Source organism: Dicentrarchus labrax, unplaced genomic scaffold, assembly GCF_905237075.1.
Source record: "Dicentrarchus labrax unplaced genomic scaffold, dlabrax2021, whole genome shotgun sequence".
Taxonomy (NCBI): domain Eukaryota; kingdom Metazoa; phylum Chordata; class Actinopteri; family Moronidae; genus Dicentrarchus; species Dicentrarchus labrax.
In genome coordinates, this window is record NW_026136720.1 from 1,384,082 (window position 1) to 1,403,267 (window position 19,186).

Here is a 19,186-nt window from a genome sequence, read left to right on the forward strand (position 1 = left end):
AGTCCCAGATGAACCAGATTCAGTTGAATGATGAACTGGTTCCAGGTATTCAGCAGCAGAGGAAAACTTCATCCTGGTCTCTGTTAGTCTCCCAGTGCAGGACGTTATGGAGGACGCAGATAGAACCTCACCATCCTCTCTGCAACCTGTGGAGACCTGAGCTCTCCAGTAGAGACGACACCGAGACCGTCCAATGTGCCGCAGGCCCCCTCCTTGTTCCTGGGTTTCATCAGCTTCCTGCTCAGAGGAATCTGCCACGGACACATGAGGGACTGGACTCTGATCTTCAGCACCAGTCAGAGGAAGAGTCTGGGTCTCCAACACAGCCAGCGGTACTGCCAGTCAAATATAGCTAAAAGCACAACAGACAAGTGTCTCTGGGAAGTTCCAGATATGATGAAGGTCTCCTGCTTTCTCCAGACAATCACAGCTGGAAAATAAACTGCTTTTCTACGATTGAGACAGGATTTAAATGATTAAACTACACAAACAGTTCAAAGCTCAACCTTATTCACACAATGCAGCAGTGACATTAATCCCCAAACCATCAGATAAAACATTTTACTGCTGTGAGCAGATTTTACTCATAATGTATCTTCACAGTGGTGTTAATGCTCTTACTAAAGGACCACCTTACTGTGTGTGTGTGTCCTACACAACCGGGCACTACAGAGCGCTAAATGTTTGATTTATTGGAAGAAACTCAGCAGAGACAGACTCTCTGTTTCTGGTTGGTCTCCTGCTTTGTGCTGTTTTGTAAAAGAGTCCAGCCTCACAGACGAGATCGTGATGTTCCCCCCTTTATATTCCCTCCTCAGCCAATACAGAGCAACAGCAAGAGCTCTACGCCAGCTTCAATCCATATTTGTTCTATTAATCATATTCGATCGCCCGGTGGCATCACACGTTCACACCGACTCCAAAACCTTCATCATTGAAGTTTTCAGAACAGGTTAAATTTTCTGCGGTTCTTCGCAGCCGTCAGATGAGGACAACTCGGCCCAGTCAGGGTTCAAAGTTGAGAAATCATTTTTCAGGGCATTTGGCTGCAGGTTGTGTGGAAACGGAACATTTTTCTGTTCGGCTTTGTCTTTCATTGATTACACTGCTGACCCCGAACTAAAGTACATATTATCAGTATATTTTATATTGATCAGTATCAATAACAGCAGAGAACAGCTTCTAAACTGAACAATGAACCCAAACAGTGAACTCAATAACTGCAGGAAGTTTGATTATATATTATATATGAGTTTTCTGATCATCTGTATTATGTATTTATTTGTTTTTAACAGTTAGACTTAATATGCTTCTTTTTTTGACGGATTCAGTGTTTACTTTACACTTTATGTTTATTAGCTCTTTTTATGTTATAACTGCAAACCTTTTTAATGCAGGATGATGAGATATCGTTCTACTGGGTTTATTTTTAACGTTTTCTTACACCCATTAAAATCAAGAAGGCCCCGCGACCCCCTGGGAAGCTTTGCCGACCCCCGGTGCGTCTGGTAAACCTGCTTTGAACTGTTGCAATTGATCCAAATTAATTCCAACTAAATACACACCCAGGTTTACATAAAGATGTAAGCGGCTAAAATACAAACTTTCCAGGAAAACACAGATCATTTCCAGGATATTTGATTAAATTTCAAGGTATTTTCATGACTAGAAAACTAGTCTCTAAATGTCCAGGTTTCCCAGGAGCACCTGAAACCTCCAGCAGGAGCACACAGCTCTTTCATCAGCAGCAGAAACACCTTGTCCTTCACACCTTGGACCCAATATGTCCAATCTGCTTTAAAGTGAGAACAAATGGAATAATTAAACACATCCCTCAGTGTGTAAAGGCCTTTTTCTGTATAAGATTATATGTGGTTGTTTCTCCTGAGTGGAAGTTAAGAAGTAGGAGTAAAAGCCTTTGTTCAGTCGGGGTTCTCTTGTAGAAACCTGTTTCTGGAGTTATTTGTTAAGTTGATGAGCTGCTAATGTTAGCGAGAACCCTGCTGCTCTAATTACCATCATACAGCAAACCCCTGTCTTCCTGTTGTTTCTATACTTCACAGTGAGCAGATCCACAAACAGAAACCCTCCCAGAGAACAGAATTGATCATGTGGAGGAGAAGAAATCAACGCAGGAGTTTTTACTTGAGTTAAAAAGTTTGAAAAATACAATAAATCAAAGTGAAAATGCAATTTGTGGAGCAAACAGGATAAAGCTCTCCAGCAGCAGCAGAGGCGGCGGGAAATAAAGCGTGAAAGTGAAGTCTGAATGGGAATAAGTGGGCAGAGAGAATGGATGAGAGAGTCTGCATCCTCCTGTGACTGTGTTACTGCACACTGTATCACAGCCTCCTCCTCAGGTCTGTCAGGACATCACAGGAACATCAGCCGAATCCAGGAAACATCCTCACACAGTGGCTGCTGCTTCAGAAACACTCAGCGACAACAGAGACACTCTGTGCATTATTTATAGAGACAGACAGAAAACAACCAACACGAGTCTGATCCTCTATAATTCTCTCAGTGGTGGAAGGTACATTTGATCTAAAGCGTCCGTATCAGATAGTGAATCATTTTATGTTTCTATAATAATCAGATTATTGATCAGTGAACAGGTTGTAATGTAGCTTTGTCCCTCTGCTGTCTGTGGACTGATCTCTATGTGTCTCTATGTAGGATGAGGGTCAAAGGTTGTGACCTTTATGCTCCCGAGTGCCAACAGTGGGCAACACAGAGTCCAACACAGAGTCCACAACACAGAGTCCACAACACAGAGTCCAACACAGAGTCCAACACAGAGTCCAACACAGAGTCCACAACACAGAGTCCACAACACAGAGTCCACAACACAGAGTCCAACAGAGTCCAACAACACAGAGTCCACAACACAGAGTCCAACACAGAGTCCAACACAGAGTCCAAAGTCAAAGACTAACATTAGGCAAAATTGAATCTGAGTGTATATGTTAAGTTGGCTAAAGTGTTAAGCTAAAGTCAAACACACAACCCCACTAACATGATTCATGATGCTAACTTATGTATTCTGTTGATGTTAGCCAACAATAAATGATGCTAACAGTACAAAGCTAACGATAGCTTTCTATTAGCCAAGAGTGATGCGTAGCAGGGGCATCCAGCTAGCTAACTAAAGCTAAGCTAACTGGTGTAGTCCAGCTGGCTGTATCTTGGCGTTGCATTGTGGGTCTGGTGTCGGTTGCTTCTACAGTTTAATGCTACATATAAAAGCTTTAATACTGAATTCAGACTGAAATCTTCTCACAACCTTTAACGGATATTTGTGATCAGTTTGTACGTTTCAGTCTTAATAAAACATGTTTTACGGACGTTGATGATGAACCTCAGCGGGACCATAAGCTTCTAACTGTGTTCATGTGAAACCAGATTAATGCTGTCTAATAAAAAAATGGGAGGAGGTTTATACAGATTACAGGATTATCTGCTGGCAGATCAACCGGCAGTTCAGCTCCTCCACAGCGGCTGCGGGATTTTATCATGAAATTATTCCGGTTTGTTTCGACGGTGAGGAACCATCAGAGGAAACTGCAGCGAGGAGGATTCACGTGTGGAAGCTCCTCAAGATCAACGCAGGCAGAGCTGTGAGGAGGCGACGGCTTCGGGATTTTCACTGCAGTCGACCTAATTGGCTCTCAGAGTCAGAAACACTGCAGCTGGATTTCAGAATAAAAGACTACAAACAGAACTGAAATGCAGCCGTCAGTCCGGAAGAGACCGAACTCTCTGCACGCTGCAGCTTTCATGTGCAGGTTGGTAAAAGGAATTTTTCATCATTAGTCCCACCTTTAATCAGCTACTCTAATTAACCCTTCCTAAGCCCCGCCCCCTTTTTTCTCTCCGCTCCAATCACAGTTGAGCTAGCCTCGGTCAACTTCCTCCTTTCCTGTACTTAGATATGCTATATGCTAAGCTAATCTATGTTGGAAAGACGACCACATTCTGAAGATGGTTAAAAGATAAAAGAGACATTTATATAGTCACATCTTAAGTAAGCTAATGTTCGCTAATGATGACGTGTAAGTCATCCAGTGAAGAGCTGAAAACATCCGATCCGAAATAAATAAATGAATGTTAAACTCATATTTCTGATTGTTTTTTTATTAAGTCCTGATGAATATATGTAATTATACATTCTGACTTTGTAATGAGTTCAAACATTATAAGAATAGTCGTTAATTAATTACTGATGTTATGAGAATAAAGTATGTTGCTTTAATTCAGCTGCATTTTTTACAGAAATTAAAAGAGATAGGAAATTATTTCCAGAATAATATTGACTTTAATCCTGAACCAACTTAAAACTGGACTTTGTGCTGCTGGTTTCCGTCGTTAGAGTTGATCCTGCTGCCGTATTCGTGGCCGGCTCCTCTCTGAAAAGGAGATTGAGGATGTCAGTGGGGCTAACCTGATTACATAATGAAAGCAGCAGGACATTATATGTGTCCTCTGCTGGATGTGTGTCAGATGAGCAGATGAGATTAGAGCTGGATCAAATCCACTTTCACAGAGTTTGAGGATTTTGGAAGGAGAGCATACGTCAGGTCACGACTTCCTCTGGCTCCAGGACTGTTCAGTACTTTAAAAACCTCCTCTGTCAGCCTGCAGCTCTACCAGCGTTCGCTCTCTTTAGTCATGCTGAGTGGATCTCAAACCGTGACCGTGCTTTAACCATACGGCTGTACTGGGACATCCTGATGTAGATAAAGAGTTCTTGCAGTTCGTCCTGAGGGGAACATTTCATCACAATCAGGGCTGCTTCTAACTATTTTGTGAAACTAAAGGATATTTTTAACTAAATCATCTTTAAAATGTTTTTTTTCAATGAGGTTTGGTATGTGTGACATCTTGAACACAAATATCTAATAAAAAGCTTTAGAATCACACACACATCCTATTATAAACTCACATTTAACTCCTTTATATCTTCTGATCTGAGGGCAAAATGTTCCCTTAAATTCCAGGATTAAATTACAGTTCACTTAAATAAACTTTAAATTAAAGACAAATTAAATTAGCTGCTATAATCACAGAACATATAAATTATTATTAGTTATTAAAATGAAACACTATTTATAATACAGAAACCTGCAGTAGCCTCAGTGGACGTTCTGCAGCACATAGCCAGAGTCCATTTACAAATCTGGCAATTTAATATTTTCAGGTGCAGTAGTGAGTATTAACAACTGAAGGAAAACATATTTTATATTTTAGAAATTCAAAGCTTTTGTTCTGTAATTCGGTGATTTTAAAGATTTTGACACTTACAAGTTTTTCCTGAAATCATCGTCAGAAATCAGCACAAAGAGCTGGAACACATCAATTTTATAAACGGGATTTATTTATCTGAAAAAGCTGCTACTTGTCATCATATACAGTATTATATATATAAACATTTATACAAACAGTTATAAACAGAGATATTATATATATATATAAAAGACAGAAAGAACAACCTCATGGTGGCGCTAGAGGAAAGTCTGTGTTATTGATCCTCTGTGAGCTGGGACAGACATTCTGGTTTTGGCTGTTGGTCTAACCCGGTGGTTTTCAAACTGGGGTCCGGGGACCAGCAGGGGTCTGTAGTGGGTCTCCAGGGAGAGCACCTCTTCCAGTGGAGGAAATAGTATAAACCTCCCACCCCTCAAACACCTCCAGAGTCCACCACTGTGGTGCTGTCTAACTATTAACCATCATGCACTGGGGCGGTTGCAGCTGCCTCTTTCACGTTGTGCCTGTGTTTATGATCCTCGCTGCTGATTCGGTGCTTTGTTAAATGTTTGTCAGTCTTTCTTTTTATTTCAGCTCCGTTTCTGATCCTTTACTGAGCCGCTGATCTCACATAAATCCCATCATGCATCAGAGGATTTAAGCTCTGCGCTGTGAAAGGCAGTCGGAGTCTCTGATTGATTAATTAGCTGCTGTCGGTGAACCGGTTGAACCCGTCCGGCTCCTCTAACGTGTCTCTGTGACCTGCAGCCGGTCGGCCGGCGCCACAGAGACGGAGGCGGTCCCATCGAAGCCTCGGTTCCACCTGGACCTGTGGCTTGGCTTCACCGTCCAGAACTGGATCCTGGATGTTGGCCAGCCTGTTGTCATGGTAACGGGATGGTGTTTTTTTATAGCTTTATTTTCCGGACACATTCAGCCAGAAATAAACATAATTCTGATTTTATTTCACTTTATTGATTTTGAATCCTTTAAGAGTTTAATGTCGAACTTTATGACAGGAAACAGTTAATTTCTCTTTTTATTGTAAATATTGTGTGTTGAGGTTTATGGATGGATAGTAACGTTGTTTTGGGACGATAACACCGACCTTTAATCAACTGTTAAACAATCTTTATAATGTCTTAGAATATAAAGTTGGAGCTGAGTTTAAGAAACCCGACAGTGTTTAATAAAGTGAGACTAAACTTTTGGTAACAATGAGTCCAAATCTGAAATGTCTCATTTTAATTGAATCTTATTGGAATTTATCAATAAATAACAGAAGTTATCTCTTTTCAAACAGAGCAGCTCTAGACCTACTATTTAAAACATTAAAAGTTGAGTATAAAAATGCATAAATATATTAAATTTAATAATAAAAAAAAAAAAATTCTCTATTATCATCCTTCAGTAATGAAGTGAAATAAAATATAAAGGAAAGCAAAAAGAAAGAAAATCTGTGTGGATGAAAGACAAAGATAAATTATTAACATCAGACCATTAAATTAGCACATTTGGTATAATTTAATAATCTTTTGTTGTTTTTAGCTTTTAATTAACTGATAACTTTTTATTAGTTCCTCCAACTATCGTCACAACCAGTAAAAGGATTTACATATAAACTTTATATGTTTTAATGTCAGTATAAGTTGATTTTAAATAAATTCTCCAATATAATTTCACTGTACGTTTATGAAGTTGGACAAACTACTGAAACCACCTCAAGTTCATTTATTATATATTACAATTTAATATATAACTCAGACTGCTTTTATTATTATTATTATTATTATTATTTACATTCTGGTTCTAGATTCAGTTTTGATTTAGATTTTAAATTTTTTTTTCTTAAAATTCAGTTTTTGCATTAAAATAACTAAAAATAAATCTGCTTCCTCAGGACAATCAAACAACCATCATTAAATTAAAATGTTGCTGAATCCTCATTGGCTCTGGGACCTATGTGACCTCATTGTGACTAACCCCCGCCCACTTTGAACCAGATTCTTGTTCCACTCATATAATAAAAAGACTTGGATGTCATTTGAGTCCTTTGACGGTCTTTTAAGGTAGAAATTAAACATTAAATCTCCTTGCAGCTTGTCCTCCCAGCAGACTGGTTTCCTTCGAACCGTCCCGGCGCCGCTGACTACCTTCACATCCTGTACAACATCACGACTCCACTCGTCCTGCTCAAAGTAAAGAGACGCAGAATAACAACCTCGCACATACGGACCTTTCTGCTCCGCACTCAGACATCTGCTCTTCCTGCAGATGCTCCAACGCAGCCCCAGGACTCTGCCCCGAACCGCAGTCCGCCTCGGCATCATTGCCGTCGTCGCGGGAACCAGCCTCCACCTGGCGGCGGACTCCATCACCCGGCGGCTCCTGCTGATTGGCTACCAGCTGCACCTGTCGGTCAGAGACAATCCACTTATGAAGGACCTGAAACCGCCTTCGCTGGTACGTGAACGCAGTCGTTATTAATGGGTTCAGGAAGACAGTCTATTATTATTATTATAATTATTATTATCATCATCATTATTTTGTTCCGCAGATCGACGCCTTCGAGCTTCTGTTCTACTATGACGACACTATCGGTCACCTGATGTGGTAAGAAAACCCCAAACTATCACCAATCACACCGAACTAAATCTTTCGTTTAAAGTTAAAATATATTTTCTGGACTGCAGTTCACTGAACAACCACTGGTGGCGCTGTTACCTACAGTTTAATGAAGGACCACTGGTGGCGCTGTTAGCTACAGTTTATTGAACATTGTCTCTGAGTCACAAACTGAAGCTCTCACAGTGAATATTGTTCAGTCCTGATGGTGGAACTGGTTCACCCACGCAGGTGATTAGATCTGTTGTGTGGGAGTGAGCAGCTCTGCTGTTAGATGTGCTCCATCCTTCTGCTTTACTACATATATTGCACTTTTAACTTCACTACATTTATCTGACAACTTTATAGAGTTTATAAAATATGATGTTTTGCTATAAATTAAACTACCCAACAGTTTAAACAAGTAATAATTAATCAATTAGTTAATTGACAGAAAATTAATTGGCAACTATTTTGGTTGTTTGAATCATTTTTAATGTAAGAACATTTAATATGTGAGAATACTGTTTTCCTAAGCCCCGCATGGTATTCGGGCTGTAACTGATCAGCTGTGATTATTCTTTCTCCTGCAGGTATGTTCCTCTCTTCCTTGTCCTCTTCCTCTTCTTCAGTGGTTGTTTCGCTCACAGGAAACAGGAGGAGACGATGCCGCCGGCAGGGTGGACGCTACTTGTCCCCAACGCCGCCTACTACTGGTCAGACTGCGTTACTGCGAGATTACTGGTTCAATTCCTGTCTCAAGAAAACATACGTTTTCACTTCCTACTAGTCAAATACCGCCACTGTCAGTTATACTATAATACATAATATAAAATAATATAATATAATATAATATAATATAATATAATGTAATATATTATAATTTAATATAATATAATATAAAGTAATATAATATAATATAAAATAAAATAATATAATATAAAATAATATAATGTAATGTAATATAATATAATGTAATAATCCCTCTAGCATCATTTCTGGATGTGCAGGGCTCAGCGGTTAAGTTAGCAACAATAACATCCGGTTAGAGAAAAAGTAACGTAATGTTATTAAATGGTCGCAGTTTGTTTAGGTTTAGGCACAAAAAAGACTTGGTTAGGATTAAGAAAACATGTTTGCTAACATTAGCTAACTTCAGATATATATGTCGCTTTTATCTTTTGACCACACGTGGTGTCTTTTCAGCATAGATTAGCTTAGCATTTAGCATATCTCTCACAGGATGGCGAAGTCATGACCCACTGTACCTGTGATTGGCTAGTACTTGTTGCCTAGTCAGATTGGTTAGGGTACGAATGTCAGAGGTAGAGCTGTGACTTCGCCTTCCTGGGAAAAAAATATTGCGTACAAGAAAGGAGAAAGATGACGAGGTTCTGTATGACAGGCATCAGAGGGGTGTAAACCTATGTATACCTGCACTACATTGCTGGGAAGATGCATTTCATCATCTACAGAGTTATTTCTCTGTGTATTTAATCTTCTCACCAGAGGAAAACTCAAAGAGCAGCTTGGCTTTGTAATGAAACAGACGGAGTCACTGAGGGAAACCTGTGTTTGCTGGAAGTGGTGATTAAGTTCATTAACGGGGCTGCAGGTGCATAAATCTACATTTACTTTGTGTTAGCAGCTCCGTGTAAAGCGAGCAAAACCAGGAGGCTCATCTTGTATTCTTCACTCGACCTCTGCACATTTACATTCTGAGAGGCTCTCATCCATCCATCCATCATCCACTCATCCAGCGAGGCCAACAGCAAATTAGATTCCTTCTTCGTCGAACACAACCTGAAGAGCTCCGGGGTCGAGCAACTCCCCGCTGAGACTGCGGCGGCATAAACAAGGCAAACAAACACGGACATGAGAGCAGACGTACTTAAAGAGATAATGCTGAGTTAGGTAGGTTTCTCAGTGTGTTAGTTTGAATAATTACGCAGAATCAATGCTCGGAGGTCAGATATACGTTATCTCTCTCCAGCTGTCAGGATTCATCCAACATTATTAAGTTAAACATACAATATGTAATTTTTACCACCCTCAGATCAGAACAATAACAAAAGCTTGATGAGGTGGTGAAGCAGCGTGGGATCATGGGAGTTGTTGTCGTCACCACCATTGGCGTCATTGCAGTCAGCTTCTCCCGGTTAGGATTCCTTCAGTGTTCATGGTTCAGGAGGTTTCTACCGGGAGCCCAATGATCCACAGAGGTCTCCTCCTCTCCAAAACAAACAGACCCGCTGATTAAAACCACTAAACACACTGAATAAAGCAGTTCCACCTTAAACACACTGAATAAAGCAGTTCCACCTTAACAATCACTGCTTCTCCCACGCTGTTGGACAGACAAAGGGCGTCCCAGAGGGGCTGCGAGTTGAGCTGCTGCTAACGTTAGTTCAGCTTGTTTCTCTGATAACTTGAGATTTCAATTCAATTCAATTTCAATTGAAGACGTCTGATGACTAAAATCCTTCATCCAGTTCAAATCTAGAGTTAAAAAGCACCAAGATCTAAACAGTGGACAGCGACCGCCGTGCAGGCCCTGACGTAAGTTGATGGCGAGGTCCCGCCCAACGCTGCTTGCAGCTTTAATTTATGTTATTTTTAAGTTTTAGCGAAGTTTGTTTATTTTTAAATATTTTTATTGACGGAATCTTTTGTTTTTTTAATCCTTTACTCTTTTGCTGTGATGTCATCGAAATGTGTGATGTCCTTCAAAGATAAAAGCCAGTAGAATGTTCCTTTGATACAAAGACGAACATTCCGTCTGAAAATGCATAAATAGGATCTAAATCCAACATCAGTTCAGACTTCGAACACAACGACAAACACAGAAAGATTCTTCAGGACTTTGGATTTAAGGACATAAACAAATACAAGGATGGATCAAACAATAACTGAGAGTCTTCGCGTGCATGTCCGACAGTGCCTGGAGAAGCTGACAACCATAGAGTGGTCGCTTCTGAAATCCGGGTCCCTCGAAAAGGAGACCAAAGAGATTATAACTGACATTTGCGTGGATATCGTGAATACGATATTCATCCACATATATGGGGTGTTTAGAGAGAAGCAACTGAAGGGGAGAGACACTCCCAAATCCTCCAAAAGCTCTCCTGGATCAGCCAGATCACAGAAGAGCAGTGTATCTGAAGACGACGTCCGTGGTTGTCTGGGGGACTTCATCTCTCTGGCCTTATCGGAGGCCACCGGTGTCCCAGACATCAGTTCCCGAAGCACGGAGAAGCTAACGGATGCTGTGATTACAGAGGTCACAGACAGAGTCAATATGGTCTCCAAAAGCTCTGAGAGTAGTGGAGGTGATGAGGGGAGCAGAACTCCCATCTCACCTTCCTTCACCGAGAGACTAAAGACCATGGTCCGACATGTGGCCAAAATCTTGAAGAAGTGTGCCGTAAAGAAAGGTCAGCAAAGCCTGACAACGGAGGCAGCGGAAAGTCAGATAACACTGGAAAACTTGCCAGTGGAGGACCCAATGCTGGTTGGAACAGTTGTTCCTTCTCTTGATGAGACCGAAACAGAGTCTCCGAAGAGCTTCGTGGACAAAGTCACAGAAGCCGTAAAAATCATTGTACAAGAAAGGGCCAAGATAATCAAACCAATTGATTACTTCGTCCAGGTTTCAGAGAAAGATGGCGACATGTTCGAGTTGGAATCCTCCTACGACATGGCTGAGGTGGCTTCTGCAATTGTCGTTGAGATAATTGAGGAGTTGAAACTCAATTCAGAAGTTTCACTGCCTGACTCTCTGGCAATACCCGAAAAAACATCCCACTGGAAAACAGTGGCAGCCAAACTTAAGGATTTTTATGCTCAGCGTTTTGCCATGGGGTCACTACTCGGCCTCTTGGCAAAACTGAGGCGTAAATATAAATGCGTCCCAGAAGAACAGTCTTCTCTGAGCCAGCTGATGGAGGAGGCTGATGAGGTAGTTAGGAGCATCATCTCATCGACACTTCTAAGGAAGATGAGAACAGATGAGACCCCTGACGAAATAATCAACTCTGTTGGCAGCGATCAGGACAACACAGCCGCCATAGAGCTCGGCGATTTAGTTTTTGAACACCTACAGCCAGAGGCTCCCACGGTGGACTTCCGCCTTCAAATACAGGGCGAAGTGGAAACCTTTATGGGACAGATAAGGCGATGGCTTAACCTGCAGCTGATCCGCCACCAACGGAAGAAGGACCACGTAAGTCTTGTCCTGAAAAAGATCAGGGAAGTGGTCTGTCAGACATCACCTACTGAGACCCCCTCAGTCATAGGAAGTGGCTGCGTGACACCTGTAGGAAGTTGCTGCGTGACACCTGTGGAGGTTGAAACAAAACCACCTTCCACCCCCGTCAGGTCCATCAAGTCACCTGTGGGACCTAAGACTGGTGACACCCTGGTGGTTGAAGTAGAATCACCTTCCACCCCCGTTAGGTCCGTCAAGAAGTCACTGGTGGGAGCTAAGACTGGTGACACCCTGGTGGTTGAAGCCAAACCACCTTCCACCCCCGGTCAATCCGCCAAGTCACCGGTCAGTCATGAAGCTGCGGTTCAGACTGCAGCACCAGCAGCCCATCAGTGGGACGATACCAGATGCAGGCTTATAGTCATTGCACTGGTTCGTAAAATTGTGAAAAGTCCGATACATCTGGACATTCATGTGACTTGCAGTGACATTGAGGCAGTCAGCAGGTCACTGGCGGAGACGTTCCTGGAACAGATCACAGGTTCCGAGTTTGCTGTAAAGCCAAGTGGCCAGCACATCAAGAAGGTTGCCAAGGCCGTGCACAAGGAGTTGTGCAAGCTGACAGGCGATGCAGAGATCTTGAAGATGTGCCTGCTGTCCCGGGATGCATCTGTTTACAGATGCATAACTGAGACACTAACAAAGCATCTGGTGACGCCGCAGAAGAAGACCGGCGTGAACAGACTCTTCTCACGTCTCTTCACGACCGTTCGCCGCTTGCTTCGGCCGCAAAGAGTAATCTTTGGCGGTTTTCGACCGGACGCTAACTGGGATGACACTGAGTTTACTCCGAGAGGCTTTGGTTCGCCCACATTTGAACTATAATGAAAAACAAAATCTCAGTAAGAGAAGAATTGTCTGGTGGATCATGACAAACAGGTGTTATAGGGACCGGACACACATACTAACTGGGATGACACAGGGTTTTCTCCGAGTAGCTTCGGTTTCTTCCCACATTTTAAAAAATAAACGATTGAGCCAAACTTATAGCCACGTTTGGCCTATCCCAGCATGCATTGTGTAAAAGGGCTTAGGAAACACCCCAGAGATGTTATTAGTCTAGACAAACACAATCACACCTACAGCCCCCCCCCAAAAACCCCATAATTTAATAACATTAACAAACAAACAATATAACATATATAACATAGAACAAACAATCTGTCTAATAACAGTCATTGAATTGAATTGAACTTGTTCATTTAAGCCTGAAATTGATATTGGTTGAATATAAGTTGGATTAACAAACTCCTCCTAGAGAACTGGTCAGTACACTCTGAAGATGTTCACAATGAAAAATATCATTATCAAGTTATTTGTTGTGTCTGTGGCGTAGCGTTGAATTTTGATTTGCAGCTTTAATTAGGGTCCCTCTTGTATCTCAAGTATGTAAATGCCTTTAAATTCACAAAACCCAACAGATACAGAACAAAACAAGCTTACCAATAACAGGGTTCCTACTTTTTAAGAAATAATTTAATAATAAAAATTAATTGACTACCAACAATGTAAATTTAACATTTCCAGTATAATTATATTTTCATCTTCTGATTGCAGCGTCTCAACTGTGAGGACTCGCTGGTTCTCTCTGCTTCATTTGATTTTAAACGTATTATCTCGTAATGGCTGTGTTTGACTATTTTCAGACATTTTATAGACTAAGCCTGTCAAACACAGTCAGTTTGTGACTGAACAGAGCTAATACAAGCTTTAAAACTATTGTTAAAAAATAAACTGAAAGCACATGAGAGCATTCAAAAGTAACAACAGGAAGTGTATGGTAAAAATAAACGGTGTAATTTCTGCCACTACGACACATTAAAATGATAAAAAAATTGGTAGTGTGATGAGGTGATGAAGCAGCGTGGGATCATGGGAGTTGTTGTCTTCACCACCCTTGGTGTCATTGCAGTCAGCTTCTCCCGGTTAGGATTCCTTCAGTGTTCATGGTTCAGGAGGTTTCTACCGGGAGCCCAATGATCCACAGAGGTCTCCTCCTCTCCAACACAAACAGACCCGCTGATTAAAACCACTAAACACACTGAATAAAGCAGTTCCACCTTAAACACACTGAATAAAGCAGTTCCACCTTAACAATCACTGCTGCTAACGTTAGCTCAGCTTGTCTCTCTGATAACTTAAGATCCAGACGTCCGATGACTAAAATCCTTCATCCGGTTCAAATCTAGAGTTAAAAAGCACCAAGATCTAAACAGTGGATGGTAACAATGTGGCTTCAGACTGGATCAACAGTCAATGTGTATACATAAAAATGTATAAACTTATAAACACAAGTTCTTTTATCTTAAGTTTTGCTTAAATCCACGTTGTTCTTCTTCCACTGAATCCTCTGGTGTACTAACAGACAATAAGTGCAGCTTACAGCTAACATTGCTGCCCTCTGGTGGTCGGGACTGTTAATAACTTCAGAATCAGAGTCAGAAATACTTTAATAATCCCAGGGGAAATTATTTTTGTTACAAACTCCAGATATACAAACAACATATAATTAAGAACAAAATATAAATATATTTTTATATAACTATATATATATATATATAACTATATATATATATATAAAGGTATAATGTACAGTTTAAAATGTGCAAGAAGTGCAAAAAATGATTGTCCGTGTTTGAGTAAGGTTACAGAGAGGGGGTGTCTGACTCTCTGAGGGAGGCGTGAACTTAATACATTTGTCTCACAGCAACAATAAAATATCTGACAGTTAAGTGCATTAATAAGAGAACTGAAGCCATTTAAAGGTAACACAAAAGTACTTTACCTACTAACTAATTACTTTTATATGCAGTAATTGGTAAAGTAATATAGTTAACTACTATTTTTCATTAACTTGCTCAACAATGTTCCTTACTCCATCCACTCATTAACATTGGATAACTATGTCTTCGCCATCCTAAATAAAGTTCAGCTTGCAGAACACTATTGAATGGTGTGTGTATGTGTTGATTACGCCACTGCACTGCGAAGACAGATTCATTTCTGCATTTACAACAGTTTTAGTGCAGTTTGTTAGTATTTCTTTAAATGTGTTGAATTAAACTCGGCCTGAAGCTACAGATGACACTAATTTGGTATTAAATTAAAGGGGAAGTTTGTTTGTTAGAAATAAAATAATAGAAGGAAAACATTCCTTTAAGCAGGTTTTCACTGAGGGTTAAAAACTGTGCTTATTTATTTCCCATAATTCCCTAAAACAACGTTTACACATTCAGTGAAGTTGCAGGAGAACTATGAAGAACATCGACTCGCTCCCGACTCAAAGTTTAAGACTTCTGGCTGTAAGACTCAAATCAATTTTATAGTTTATATATAATAATAATAATAATAATAATAATAACAATAATAATAATGTATCAGTGCGATCAACTTTATAACGCCATCTTATTGAACACGATTTCTCAATTAGTCTCACAACTGTTTACTGCGTCAGAGCGTCGACGTCTGAACTGAAACTGTAACTAGTGTCTGATGAACAATACACCAGCACCTGAGGCTGAGTGTGTGTGGTGCCTTCAGGTGTTAGCAATAATTGATTAGCTAGTTCTCAGGTGTTGCTGACTAATTACTTTACTCAGTGAGGACAGCACTTACGGATAAAAGCAGAATTCAAGAAGCATGTCAGCGGTTCTGAGTGTTTTTGCTCTTTAAATACAAATAATATATTCCTCACATTACTGCTGACTGTAGCTTCCAACAGAAACACTTTTTAGCTTTCAGGCTACAATTCACCGTCCTGCACATTTATTTTCTCACAGCCGCTGTGTTTAGAATTTTTATGTGATTGCTGAAGCATTTCCATCTTTTTATACATTCATTATTATTCAGGTTTCCAAGTGAAGAGCAAACTTTACCATAAAGTCTGCAGACTAATGTTCAACTAAACACAGCGGGGGGTTTGAACCTGTGACTCTCTGCTCACAGCGCAGTGAACACACCCGCTGACCCTCCGTTTCTCCCATCAGGTACCTGATCACTGAGGGACAGACCTTCATCCTCTTCATCTTCACCTTCTTCGTCATGACCGCCACGGTGATGCGTCAGAGGAGGCGGGGCATGGTTCCCGACGGCAACGGCCTTTTCATGCTCTACAGGTAATATAAAGTTAGCCAACTAACATATCAAGTGAGTAAGCTAAGGTTAGCCAGGAGCCTGGATAAACTATCTGACGTTATTAACTCAAGATAGCCTGTTGCTACTTTATCTAGCTAGCAATTGTTTATGTTAGCAAGCAAGCTAACGCTATCCAGCTAACAGCACACTCTGTGTGTTGGACTCTGTGTTGGACTCTGTGTTGTGGACTCTGTGTTGGACTCTGTGTTGTGGACTCTGTGTTGGACTCTGTGTTGGACTCTGTGTTGTGGACTCTGTGTTGGACTCTGTGTTGTGGACTCTGTGTTGTGGACTCTGTGTTGGACTCTGTGTTGGACTCTGTGTTGTGGACTCTGTGTTGTGGACTCTGTGTTGGACTCTGTGTTGGACTCTGTGTTGTGGACTCTGTGTTGGACTCTGTGTTGTGGACTCTGTGTTGGACTCTGTGTTGGACTCTGTGTTGTGGACTCTGTGTTGTGGACTCTGTGTTGGACTCTGTGTTGTGGACTCTGTGTTGTGGACTCTTGTTGACTCTGTGTTGTGGACTCTGTGTTGTGACTCTGTGTTGTGGACTCTGTGTTGGACTCTGTGTTGTGGACTCTGTGTTGTGGACTCTGTGTTGGACTCTGTGTTGGACTCTGTGTTGTGGACTCTGTGTTGTGGACTCTGTGTTGGACTCTGTGTTGTGGACTCTGTGTTGTGACTCTGTGTTGTGGACTCTGTGTTGGACTCTGTGTTGTGGACTCTGTGTTGCCTGGACTCTGTGTTGCTGACTCTGTGTTGGACTCTGTGTTGTGGACTCTGTGTTGTGGACTCTGTGTTGGACTCTGTGTTGGACTCTGTGTTGTGGACTCTGTGTTGTGGACTCTGTGTGTTGGACTCTGTGTGGTGGACTCTGTGTGGTGGACTCTGTGTGGTGGACTCTGTGTGTTGGACTCTGTGTGGTGGACTCTGTGTGGTGGACTCTGTGTGTTGGACTCAGTGTTGCCCACTGTTGGCACTGTAGGGAAGCGGAGAGAGAAGGCACTCGGGAGCATAAAGGTCACAACCTTTGACCCTCATCCTACATAGAGACACATAGAGATCAGTCCACAGACAGCAGAGGGACAAAGCTACACTACAACCTGTTCACTCTCTGCTGATAAACAGTGATTCACACAGAAACATATTATTAAAATGATTCAAGATGACAGAATGTCAGCTCTGATACTTCTTAGTCAGTTCAAGCTCTCTGGTCGGTAGTTTCTCAGCAGCTCTGTTCCTGGTGGCGGTCTGGGTGGTCTGTCTGTGGAACGACGGCGTCCTGAGGAAGAAGCACCCCGGGTTGATCTACGTCCCGCAGCCTCGTGCCGTCTACACCCTCCACCTCCGGCAGAACGCACAGACAGAAAATAACTTCCAACATGTTTAATCCGACAGGACAGAGGCAGAATCAGACGCCGTAATGGATGTCCGACGGCCGTCCGACTCACAAATGTTGTATTGGCAATTTTATTTATGGGTAGTAACTCAGGACCACAGGAAGTAATAATAATGTTTATTCAGGTTCATATTGGAATCTAATTTCTAACGTCTAACTTCAGTCTCTCCTCTGCTGTCAAATAAAGACTCTTATTTATTATTACTACTATTTATATATATGAATTTTATTTCTTTTTTTAAAATTGTAATTATAGCTGTTAACAGTTACTATTATAATAATTTTATCACAGTAATAATAATTATTATAATATGATATACATATGTACCTGATATAATCTGTTTGTTACATCTCACTGTTTTCTGTTATTGTTTGTTTCTTCAATGTTGTCACTTCTCATTTTCAGCAATAAAACAAAACACTTTTAAACAATGAAGAACTTGTTGTTTCATAAAGTTTCTCACTCTGCAACTTTCACAATTGTGTGATTTTTAACAGAAGTCTGGGGATATCACAGTTACTAGTTCTATGATAGTCAGCTGGGTGTATGGGCGGGACCTCAATACCGTGGCGCCGACCCCGATCACTAATGCACCGACTCAGAATTACGCCACCAAAGTAACCAGGACATCTTGGCTTCATTTTTGCACACTGGGTGGAAAGTGAGGCATCTTTTACTTGTCGAGTGGGCACTGTGGCATTATGGTGCCCAGTGTGAGGCCAGCAGTACTCAGTGTTGTGTTAATGGAGGTCAGAGCGGTGTGTGTGCAGCTCCTCAAACCAATAACAACTTTTGATGAAAGCCTTGAGGGGGATGGTGTGATTTCCAGGGTCAGAGCATTAAAAATACAGAAATTCAGCCCTATTTTTCTAATTATTTTGGAAGGCAGGGAAAAAATATGTAAAATTATGTGGATCTTCAAGGTTTAACAGCATTAAAGTTTGTTTGTGTGTGTTTGTATATTTTCATCCTTTTTCCTAAAAAGCACAATTCTGCTTTGAGAAAATTGCTGTAGATATAAAATATGAACCATATTTGAAGAATACATCCTCTGGCAGACCTGAACCAGGAGACAGCACACACTCCATAATTACTTATTAATGTTTCTGGTTATATCCACCTTCAGCAGACCTTCAGCAGCCCCGCAGGACGAACGCAGCTCTGTTTCAACTTTTCTTCAGTCATCGCTGGTCAGAGTAAAATTCCACTAATTAAGATGAAATAAATCCCCATTCGGCTGCCCGACTGTGTGATGTTCAGCTGTGGTTTATTTCCTCTCAGCATCACAGGAGCTAATCTCTGCTTCCTGCCCATTCTCTGTTTGCCTGTTGATCTCTTAATGGTAGATGTTTTCTTACTGAGGAGGCGTGTGGCGAATCGCAGCTGAGTCATTCACATCCTGGAAGGAGAAACATGTTTAAGGTTTATCCGACTGCAGCGTCTATACATTATTGTACGTCAGAACGTGTCACGAAATCCACTTTAGAAGCACACAGAGCGTTTTCGACACCCACAGGAGCAGAAAATAGAGCAGAAT

At 41.2% G+C, this 19,186-nt stretch overlaps 1 protein-coding gene across 3 annotated transcripts; it reads left to right on the plus strand.

The window, feature by feature from the left end:
- The first annotated feature begins 3,507 nt into the window (after window positions 1-3,507).
- Window positions 3,508-17,943, plus strand: cln6b (CLN6 transmembrane ER protein b). Of its 3 annotated transcripts, none has more exons than XM_051380882.1 (8): window positions 3,508-3,785; window positions 6,013-6,133; window positions 7,344-7,442; window positions 7,519-7,707; window positions 7,802-7,857; window positions 8,442-8,564; window positions 16,102-16,230; window positions 17,471-17,943. In XM_051380882.1, exons 1-8 carry the CDS (start codon window positions 3,727-3,729, stop codon window positions 17,637-17,639), a joined length of 945 nt encoding a protein of 314 aa, XP_051236842.1. In that variant the 5' UTR covers window positions 3,508-3,726; the 3' UTR covers window positions 17,640-17,943. The 3 variants fall into 3 exon arrangements, with proteins under 3 accessions (XP_051236842.1, XP_051236843.1, XP_051236844.1); XM_051380884.1 differs by having other exon boundaries at window positions 3,722-3,785; window positions 5,821-6,133; XM_051380883.1 differs by lacking the exon at window positions 8,442-8,564.
- Window positions 17,944-19,186: the final 1,243 nt, after the last annotated feature.

Coding starts and splice junctions, on each gene's coding strand:
- cln6b (XM_051380882.1), top strand. CDS start 3,727: ATGCAGCCGTCAGTCCGGAAGAGACCGAACTCTCTGCACGCTGCAGCT. Junction 6,134..7,343: donor TTGGCCAGCCTGTTGTCATG/GTAACGGGATGG, acceptor ATCTCCTTGCAG/CTTGTCCTCCCAGCAGACTG. Junction 7,708..7,801: donor ACCTGAAACCGCCTTCGCTG/GTACGTGAACGC, acceptor TTTGTTCCGCAG/ATCGACGCCTTCGAGCTTCT.